Below are 10,390 nucleotides of genomic sequence, written 5' to 3' on the forward strand. Positions count from 1 at the left end.
ACCCGAAGAAAATATTTTTTAGAAGCGAATGATAAGCGTACAGATGTGCATTTTAAAACCAACATTATAATATATAATATTATATTGCAATAAACATTACAATATATACAATAACAAATCAATATGTTATTAAAATACCGAAGCCACCCGAAGAAAATATTTTTATGAGCGTCCAAGTGTATATTTTCAAGCAACATTATAATACATAATAATATAATGCAATATACAAACGTTACATTATCAAATTGTTATTATAATGCGCTAACCTTTAAACGTCCATATGACACATTATATTTTTTTACAAAATAAAACGAACAACAACGAAAGTAGGCTATTCAAACGTGTTATTTTAACATGTTACATTATTTTAATATAATTAACAAATTAATTAAAATTTAAGGACGTGGGCTATTGGATATTATTTATACTGTAAAATATAACTATTTATTTCATTTATATTTGTAGGTAATTTGTATGTAAAACATGTAGGTAGTTTGCTGAAATAGTCCTACTAAGCGAACATTAGGCTTTTTTCACAAAACACGTATTGGTTTTACCCAAGACTGGGTGTAATTTTGTGTCGTGATCACTTTACCCCAGTAGATGGCGATATTTGAATGTAATTTTGACTTGATGTCTGGGCGGCTGTTTTGAAGAGTAAAAAACTACCGTACTAATCTTTTTTAATGTTTTCTCAATACATAATATGTAATCATATACTCTCAATCACATATGGTATGTAATATACATTGCTACTACTGTATTGTTGCAATATGTATATAATATACTGTTTACACTATTCACATTGTTGGTGTATGCATAAATAACCATTACCTACTAGTAGTGTTAATGTTTGTTCTAAAATTACATTAATCAAAGACATGAAAATCACATTTCCAACAAGCTGACAAATTGCTTTTATAATCCTTGCCCAAGAAAAACCCACATTTGAGTAAAACATGATCTAAACACTGTCCCAAAAGAACTCACATATCCACAGGTTGAAAAGACACAACGTTGTGCTTTATTGCAAAGGCACGTTATTTGAAATAGCTTTGGTTTGTAAAAAGTGTACAATAAATTACAATCGATCAGTAACATTTGTAAGAAAACATTTGGCCTTTTGGTCACTCCATTTCACATAAAAGGAAGCAGGCAAAAACTAAATGTGTTCATGATTACAGATCAGTACCTTGCTTCTGGCGATTAAACAGAACAAGAATTTCATTTTTAAATAAAGCGCATTCTTCATATAGGCAAAGCTTTAAAAATATACATAAACAGTCTCACAGAATCATTAGTTAAGCAAATAAGTCAACATTTAATGCTAAACGTTTTGCATTATTCCAGTAAAAATGAGACCTCAGTCAAAACTCAAACATTTTTGCAACTCTCTGAATTAACTTGAACATTTAAGCCAATCGATAAATGCTCCATTAAGAGCGAATTACAAAAAGGTACATTTATTTTGGTTCGAGGTTATATTGTGTCACAGTGCTGTACATTAAACGTATGGAGGTGATCAGAAATCCGTCCTCGTCCTCAATGAAGCCAAGGAGTCATTGGTGAGATATTGGTGTGACATTAATCCCGTTTTGATCCTATCTTGCAATAGAGCGTCATGGACACAATCATCGCCGCAAGCTAAGGATGACAAAACACACAACTTTAGACCTAGTAAACTGAGTTTTACATTTACATTTAACAATATGTATTTTTCCAAATACGACACTTTATAATAAGGTCCCATCTGCTACAGTCTGAACACTCCTTCTACAGCATTTATTATTCCTAAAAAAATCTTTATTTTAACATTAAATACATGTTCATACACAAATGAAGTATCTGTTAACATTACTTAAAGGGATAGTTCACTCAAAAAATGAAAATCCTGTCATCATTTACTCAACATCAGGTTGTATAAATGTCTTTGTTCTGCTGAACGCAAAGGAAGATATTTTGAAGAATGTCAGTCACCAAACAGATCTCATCCCCCATTTACTGCCATAGTAGAGAAAATACATACTATGGGAGTCAATGGAGGATGCAATCTGTTTGGTCACTGACATTCTTCCAAATATCTTCCTTTGTGTTTAGCAGAACAAAAAAAATGTATACAGGTTTGGAACAATCTGAGGGTGAGCAAATGATGACAGGATTTTCATTTTTTGAGTGAACTGTCCTTTAGAGCACAATGAACTACATGAATGAACTACTGTATTCGTTAATGTATTAAGTAATGTGAATGAATGAGAATATAAACTCAATAACCAAAGTGTTCTTCTATTGTATTGTTTGTTACCATTATTTTTCCCAAAGACTGTGATATCATCCAGTCAACTCTCATAGTGTAAGAGCAAGAATTTCATTGCAGATTTTACTGTAGAGATGTAATATTTGTGTTGGCAAGTGTTTACCTCAAGAGCCGCGATGCCCAGCGCGACACCTATAATAACGACAGTGTTTTCATCCACCAGCTTCATCAGTGCTGGTAAACATCCTGTAACATTCTGACCCAAAAATAGACAAATGATAAGTTTGCACAGCAAGCAAATCTTTAGAGAATTGATTATTTTATGGAAACTACGTAAATATTTATTGAAGAACGAAAAGAGGTCATGCAGTATTTTAAAGTGTGAAGAAGTTTGCGTTGTGCATTACCGAGTTTACAAATGTGCAGGGAGTGTTACTACAGCACTGAGGCGGATAAGTATCCGTTTCCATTTGAAAAGGAGAATCTGTGAAATCTGAGAAGTTGTAGAATCCACAGCACTTCAGCTAAAAGAGATTTAGAAACAACAAATAACATCAAATGCAGGTACAGTTACTGATAAAACAAGAGCAAAACCATTATTTACTTTAGTCACGCAAGTGCCTGCTCATAAATATTTATCATCAATTTCTATATTTATGTAGACCGATTTGTATTTACTTGTTCAATTTTCTGTTGTCTTTCTGTATGTCAGATATGCAAATTATCTGTAACATTATGAGATTCAATAAAAAATTAGATTTTATTTTTAAGGGTGACGAACCGTAGACATGGTTGTGTTCCACAGTCCTGTGAGGTCCTTATTTTTCCCATAATCTTCTTTGATGCTTTTCACAGCTTTAGATCCAACCTGATTTATCAGGTCCGCTGCCTGAAATAAACACAAGATAAGTACATAAGCTTTTTTATGCCGGTTATGTGAAAAAGGGATGTGAATGTACTCACCAGAGGTTTAAAGACAAGAAGAACGATGGCTCCAGCGACTTCAGCAATAAAGACGATCAAAATAATGACAAAGAACTGAAGAGAGAAGATAGAGTATATGAATTCACTGCTTTGATGGGAGCCTGACTCATAAAAAGATGTTAAGTTAAGTTGACAAAACAAAACAAAACAAATATATAATATAATAAATAAATATAATATTTGTGTGCATGTTTTTTGTGTTTATAATAGAATAGAAAAGAATATTATACTGTATTTAATAATAAAGTAATCTTATGATGTGTTTTGGAAATGTAAGAACAAATTTGTAAGTTTCCTATCTCTTTATTAAACAAACACCATAGTAATATAGAAAGATGTCAAGCTGACTAGAAATAAACAATAATCTCGACAAACATGTGCAGATTGAGATGATGTGACCTACCAACAGCAACATACACCTGCTCTCTCGAATAGCTCCACAGCAGCCCAGGAAGCCCAGGATGAGGAGCACGGCACCCACTGCGATCAGAAGGTAGCCCACGTTGAGAAGCTGACCCAGCTCACTTGGTGCTTGCTCTACGTTCTGCAGAAAATTCAAGATGGATCCACTGTCCACCTTCACCCAGATTCCCACGCCCAAAACAGCCGCTCCCGCCAGCTGGAGCCAAAAAACAGTCACAGAAATGTGTTCTGTCAGTCATTTCAAGACACATCAATTTCATGCATTTATTTTAAAGCAAAAAGGAAAGTCAAAATGTGTGTCTGTATCAGGGTCAAATTGATGGAGCTTAAGGACACCTGGCCGACTGTTTGCTGATGCATCTTATATTCCAACCGATGAGGTTATTTTACTTCAGTCCTTAAATAGAAATTTGTTCCGCTTTTGTTATATAATTTGACCTCAACTAAACTTTTAACGTTGCTCTTTCAGGAAACAACATTTTATATTTCTTATGAGTGGTCACAACACCACACATGAACTGCATGGTCGTACATTTTCAGAAATGTGTTAATAGTTCTCTTTCTAGTTATAGAAGATGTGCATTCTTTTGGGAATCTTTTCCTAAATCTTTTAGTTGAAAAGTATTATACTTACAAAAATGATCCCATTAAAGAAAACCATCATTCCTTTCAAAAATCCAAAGCAACCCATCTTTTAGAGTGGATGTGAGACCTGAAAAATACATTAACAACAGACAAGAGTAAATTAATGCTGAGAAAAACATCCTCATTTCAGGATTTTGCGAGTATACACTTACAACGAAATGCTGCGGATACAGACGGTGTTTTTTCCCCAGTAACTGATTGAACTAGAAATCTCATTAACCAAAAACTGTTGGTCAGCCGTATAAACTGACTCACCGTGCCAACTCAAAGCCAGTCCCTTAAAGGAAACGGCATGCTTAAATATTGAACACAGTCACAAAGACATCATTCTTTCCACAGAGCCACTTAGCACCAGAAATTGTTTGTTCAATGTTCAATACTGATAAATCTAGTGTTTACAGACAGCTCTAGCTGAACAAGGTCAAAGCAGTTTACTTCTATGAAGTTACTGTATTACGAGTCATATTGTAATAAAGAGATTTTATGAGAAAAATATGACAAACATAAAAGAGGCTGTAAGTCTGTAGGCTGTAACATTCTACGACTCAGAGAGATGTTAACTTTATAGTGAATGGGAGTTAAAAGTTTTAAGGAACTTCTTTTAAAATAGATTCTTTTATAAAATCTGTTCAACTTGAATGTCCACTTCCCACATATGCCACAGGACATATGAGTCAGACTGTGTTGTGGTTCCGGGTTTAAATCGTGTTTATCAAGATCAAGAGACGGGAAACCTTTTATATTTACAGTGTTTCCCTGTATATATATGACAAAATAATCAAATAACATTATTAAAATAATTAAAATATATATATTATCACTTAGATTTTGTGATCTAAAACAATGAAAAACTAAATGTAACAAAGTGTATAATACACTAAAGGTGACAAAAGTTTTGTTACATTTACCATGTTCATTTAGTAAGAAGTCCAGATTTTCATATTAGCAATAGCAACAAAATCTTATTATATAATCAAGTCTATTTTAATAATTGACAAACACATTTTAACTTAGTTTTAATGATATAATTCTAAACCTTAAATGTTTCACATTTTATTTCCGGACCTTGTATAAATATCCTTTAAATGCCCGTCTGTAGAAACTTCAACATTCACTTTGATGTTAATATACATGAGCTGATAAGATTGTGAAAACAATAGTCTATGGTGACAAGGTGACTTTACAAGCTCCTTTTCTACGTTTTTTCAAATCAGAGAGAACACGATGAACCCGTGAGTGATGTGCTACTGAACACGGCAGTAATTTGATGCGCACTCTACACAAACGTCATTTTATGAGCTGTGCTTTTGTGTATTATTGTGCAACAATCAGACAATCTACAATATCTATTGTGAGGTGGCACAACACTTCCTGTTACAAGATAAGATCATTTTTGAACCCTAACTTCTACCTAAACTTGAAATAGTTATCTACTGAGGTCTCTCTAAAAGAGATTTTAAATCTTAATGAGACTTCCTGGTTAAATAAAAATGAAAATTGTTGATAATCCAGTGGGGCTGTGTATAAGGTTTTGGAGGCTACCTTGACAGAAATGCAATATGATTTACACAACTATGTCTTTAGAGGTGTATAAAGAAAGACCTTACATACTAAAGCGTTGTTTTTATTCTCTTAGAATGAGCTGTTTCTATCTACATACTTGGAAATTACCATGACGTTTCTAAAGTAGCCCTTAACCAACAAACTGTTCTACAGAACACGTTTCGTCAATACGTTATCCTCTTCAGCAAAGAAACAAAAATGTGACGACATCTTAGTTCTGTGTAAGCCACCGTAGTGCTTTGAAAGGGAGCGGTAGAGTGAGCCGTTGGTTGCAATTTGAAACCTCACCACTAGATGCTGCTACATTTCATACGCTGGACCTTTAAATGTAATCACCCACACAATTATATGAAGAGTTTGGTTCTAAAATGAGATAACTCGGTTTAATTTATTTATTTATTGTGAATTCCAATAAATATTAATCAAACTGAGTTTGGTTTGTTTTGATTTAAGCCATAATAACAAAAAATACTGCTAAATACCACAATAAACCATGATAAGATAAAAAAAAACATGCTTTCTGTACATTAAAAAAAAAAAAAAAAACTCTAATTTTGGAACCATACTCTTCTATTACAGTTTTTCTCGATTGCTTAAACGCAGTGCTTGAAATTATGCCTCATATTCTCAAAACGGTAAATTCATAACATCTCACCCAATTCCCCAAACATCCTATTTTCAGGTCAAAATGAAGCTCTCTTCTCAAAACAATTCAACCCGGCTGAAAAAAACTATCCTATCCTGCAGAATGACACACAAGCCCTCAAAATCACCCACACTACAACAAAGTCTAAGACACTAGTGAGATCGATTCAAAACACCGTTACTAAAACCTCTTATTGGGATTCAAGAATAATTTGACAGCGTAGTGTTTATAAGAATATCCAACATAAAAGAGTGCATATAGAGCAAAGTGCAAGAACATTTGGAAAAAAACAAAAATAAAACATTACACTACTATAAAGTAGATGACAATGATCTTACAAGACAAGAAAAGTTCAAAAACCAAAGAACAATAAAACACAGCAGATGCTTTCATCCAAAGCGACTTACAGAGAAGATAAAGGAAACAACATAGTGAAGCGATTTGTCAATAGGAGGCGATGTAAAAAAATATGGCATCCTCGGCACCTTTGGCCCAATTTCGTAAAAGTTTTATGTATTTTCTGGAAAATATAGAACTGGTAGAAAGGGTGTACACATGCTACAGTTTACTGGATACAGACTAGTTCTCTCGTGTAATGTGTGCACATTAATTATACTGTATGTTTACTGTAAGTAGTATAAAGATCAGTAAATGATTCTAGGACACACAATTACTTTTGCTCCTATTCCTATTTTGCAACTGAATGTTAACTGATGGATAAATGTGTGCTATTTAAGTTTACATCTTGACACTTCATTCCATCACATTGTGTGTTTTCTGAATGAGAACATGGTCAAACCTTAGCAAAATGAGGCTGTTTTTGTGTGGGGTTTGGACAAGTTGGTGAATTGTTCTAAGAATGTGTTTATAGTTGTCAGAGAATGGTGATGTATCATGTATTGTGATTTAGCAATCGAGAAAAACTGTTATATTATAATCTCAAGTCTTTTCAAATCTGTGCGCTTTTATTATTTAAGCGAAACAAAAAATTCAAACAACATGCACTTCACCTGCTGTGTAAAGCCATAGGAAAACATTTATGTGAAGATTTTTGAAATAACCTTTGTTGTTTGTTTCTTGGAAACTACATGTGATAGAGTCAAGAATCACACTCTGGGTTAAAGACCATTTTACATTTGTTAGCTCTGCATTTAATCGTGGCTCATAAAAGCCTCTCAAGTTGAGCTATCAGTGCCTCCATACAATGTTTAAGAGCATGTCAAACAGTCCACGTCGGCCGTGTATGTTTAAAGTTTACTCCGAGTTAAGATGAACAGGCTGTATAGGTTTAGTTCCAGATGAAATCATTGATTCGCCACAGTCAGAATAAGATGTAGATAAACATTCAGACCATCAATAGAGGACTATTGATGTGTAGCGTTTTGCAATTAAAGACGTTTCAACTGGTTTTGCCGAGACTCACATTGAATTACCAATAGATCGACTACCGTCTCTTGACTTGCGTAATAAAACAAAATAATTATAAAATTAAAGGTCTAGAAGTTAAAAAAGGGACCAAACATTTGATCAGAAGATTCATTTTACCAACTGGCGGTCAAAGGTCAGGTCAAGGTTTAGCCGTCCGCTGGTTTGTCACATGATAGTAACATGTAAGGTGACTCATAATCTCAAAACAGCTAGTCAACCGTTTACTTCCGTGTCAACCTTTCTGTTATTACTCTGCTCCTCTTCTAACCCAAAGAGTCTATTGTGATGTAAATAATCAACAAACACATCACAAAAGATATGTCTCGTACGCGACTCATTGAAATGAAAACGGATCTGTGAGATAAGCACAGCCTATATGGAGGATAAACAAGTGTGCTTGCTTTTCCAACATGGAAATCATTCATTGGGGGACGTTAATGTTTACTCGACGTTCTGTCGGATTCATCCGAAACTTAAATCCAGTTTCCTAGTTTTTGCAAATTCAGAAAAAGCCACAGAAAGGTAGTTTTATCTGCTTAGTGTGTCTGGTCACAAATATTTCCTGGTGTGAATCGGACGGCTGGTTTAATTCTTAATATGAATTTTCAATTAGTATCAACATAAGTGTAATTTTTAAGTATAAACATTTGTTTAATTTGGTTAATATATATATATGTATATATATTTAACCGGCATTTTAATAGCATTTAGTAAGCTTGTATTTGTAACTTTTAGTAAATGCATTAATTTATATCATCTAACGATAAGGAATATAGTTTTTAGCATTTAATAATTTTTGTCAATGTTTTGTTTATGTCAATACAGTGATTTGTGTTTGTCCATTGTGCATTAATTAAAGTTACAAGTTACAATATTTGATCATAAAAACGTTTTAGTAAATGATGAAATAAACATGAACTAAGATTTATAAATGCTTACCCTACCTTATATAATACCTTATTTTCCACATAAGAATTAAACTGTTAGTTTTCTATATTTTAATACCAGATTCTCATTTCAAATCATAATTATAAATCCAGAACACAGATTTAACATGAAAAAACTTCCAAAGCTTTCACTTCTTAGTACTTTTAAATAAACATATTTCTCAGCATCTATAAAGTACATATATCAAAGTTCATGGCAGAATAGAATACAGAATATATATATATATATCACGAAGTACCAGGGCAACTCTATGCATCACCGACACCGTACCACTATGGTCCCACTGAGCAAAAGACACAATGACTCCGGACAAGTGTGGAAAAACCCCTCAAAACAACAGCACAGGCGTCTCTCAAGGGACCTCATTCTGAATGGATGCAACACGTATACACATATCTCCTAACAACAAGATACAGTGTGACCTCAACAGATCAGTTCAATACTTGTGAACAAGGTCATCCATAACAAAGAATCTAAAAAATGGAAACAGTATATCACTTTTTGTACTATCTTTGCAAATCAGAATGTCTTACCTCCAGTTAACTGTAGCAGGTAGAATCAGAGTGTCAACACAGATCAGGACTGTAAGGTTTGTGCGTGCCTTCTGTTTTCTGTGTCCGTTTGTGAAGGCAGGTTGGTTTTGCACAGAGGGAGGGAGGAGTGAGCAGGTGGGAATGATTTACCACTCCCCCTCTCTGGAGAAAGAGAGAGAAGGAGGGAGAGAGTGAGAGGAATGTATGTTGTCATGGAGACAGTAAGACTCATCCAGGATCACCCATTAAAGGAAACTGAGAAACACAACTAACATAGTTTAGCACAACAACACGTTTTTCTGAGATTAAAACTATTTTGGGACATTATTCTGGTGTGTGTATATAATCAAGCAGGATTTGTTCATGCAACTCCAGATTTATAGTGAAGCGAAATTTAGATATCTAACATAATCTGAACGGAACAATAGGCCAGTGGTTCTCAAACAGGGGGGCCCCAGGATGGATCCCTGGGGGTTACCACAGATTTTCTGGCATTTTATGAAAAATAGAAATGAATCATTGATTTTATAAAATCAAACATCAGAAAAATAAGACCACCAAACAAAATAATTGATGTTTCCAGATTGTATAAATAAATACCTACGCAAAGGGGGCCTCACAACGAAAAAGTTTGAGAACCACTGTATTAGTATTAGACAACAATGATGGTGGCTACCGATTTGAATGATCTTATCTCTTAACAGGAAGAGATGTGTCGACTGAGATTGTAGATTGTATTGTAGATTGTCACATTGTTGCTAAATAATGCGGAAAAGCACATCTCATTAAATGACGTTTGTGTTGTTCAGAGCGCATTAAATTACTCCAGTGTACAGTAACAAATCACTCAGAGGTTCATTGTGTTCTCTCTGATTTCAAAACGCAGAAAAGAAGCTTGTAAAATAAGAGTTTTTGAAAGCTCAAAGAAGACCTGAAAGAAGTTCACAAAAGACATTTCACAAGGTT

General features: G+C 34.0%; 1 protein-coding gene across 1 annotated transcript; it reads right to left on the reverse strand.

Moving 5' to 3' along the window:
* Window positions 1-1,001: 1,001 nt before the first annotated feature.
* On the reverse strand, window positions 1,002-9,578 carry tspan34b (tetraspanin 34b). Its single transcript, XM_056754033.1, has 8 exons — window positions 9,425-9,578; window positions 4,296-4,373; window positions 3,642-3,857; window positions 3,218-3,292; window positions 3,036-3,143; window positions 2,662-2,778; window positions 2,418-2,510; window positions 1,002-1,644 (listed from the first exon to the last, which is right to left on the reverse strand). The coding sequence occupies exons 2-8, from the start codon at window positions 4,350-4,352 to the stop codon at window positions 1,585-1,587; spliced, it is 726 nt and encodes a 241-aa protein (XP_056610011.1). The 5' UTR covers window positions 4,353-4,373; window positions 9,425-9,578; the 3' UTR covers window positions 1,002-1,584.
* Between the last annotated feature and the right edge of the window lie 812 nt (window positions 9,579-10,390).

Source organism: Triplophysa dalaica, chromosome 7, assembly GCF_015846415.1.
Source record: "Triplophysa dalaica isolate WHDGS20190420 chromosome 7, ASM1584641v1, whole genome shotgun sequence".
NCBI classification, from domain to species: Eukaryota; Metazoa; Chordata; class Actinopteri; order Cypriniformes; family Nemacheilidae; genus Triplophysa; species Triplophysa dalaica.

Coding starts and splice junctions, on each gene's coding strand:
- tspan34b (XM_056754033.1), bottom strand. CDS start 4,352: ATGGGTTGCTTTGGATTTTTGAAAGGAATGATGGTTTTCTTTAATGGG. Junction 3,293..3,641: donor GCAGGTGTATGTTGCTGTTG/GTAGGTCACATC, acceptor TTCTCTCTTCAG/TTCTTTGTCATTATTTTGAT. Junction 2,511..2,661: donor CCTGCACATTTGTAAACTCG/GTAATGCACAAC, acceptor TTTTTGGGTCAG/AATGTTACAGGATGTTTACC.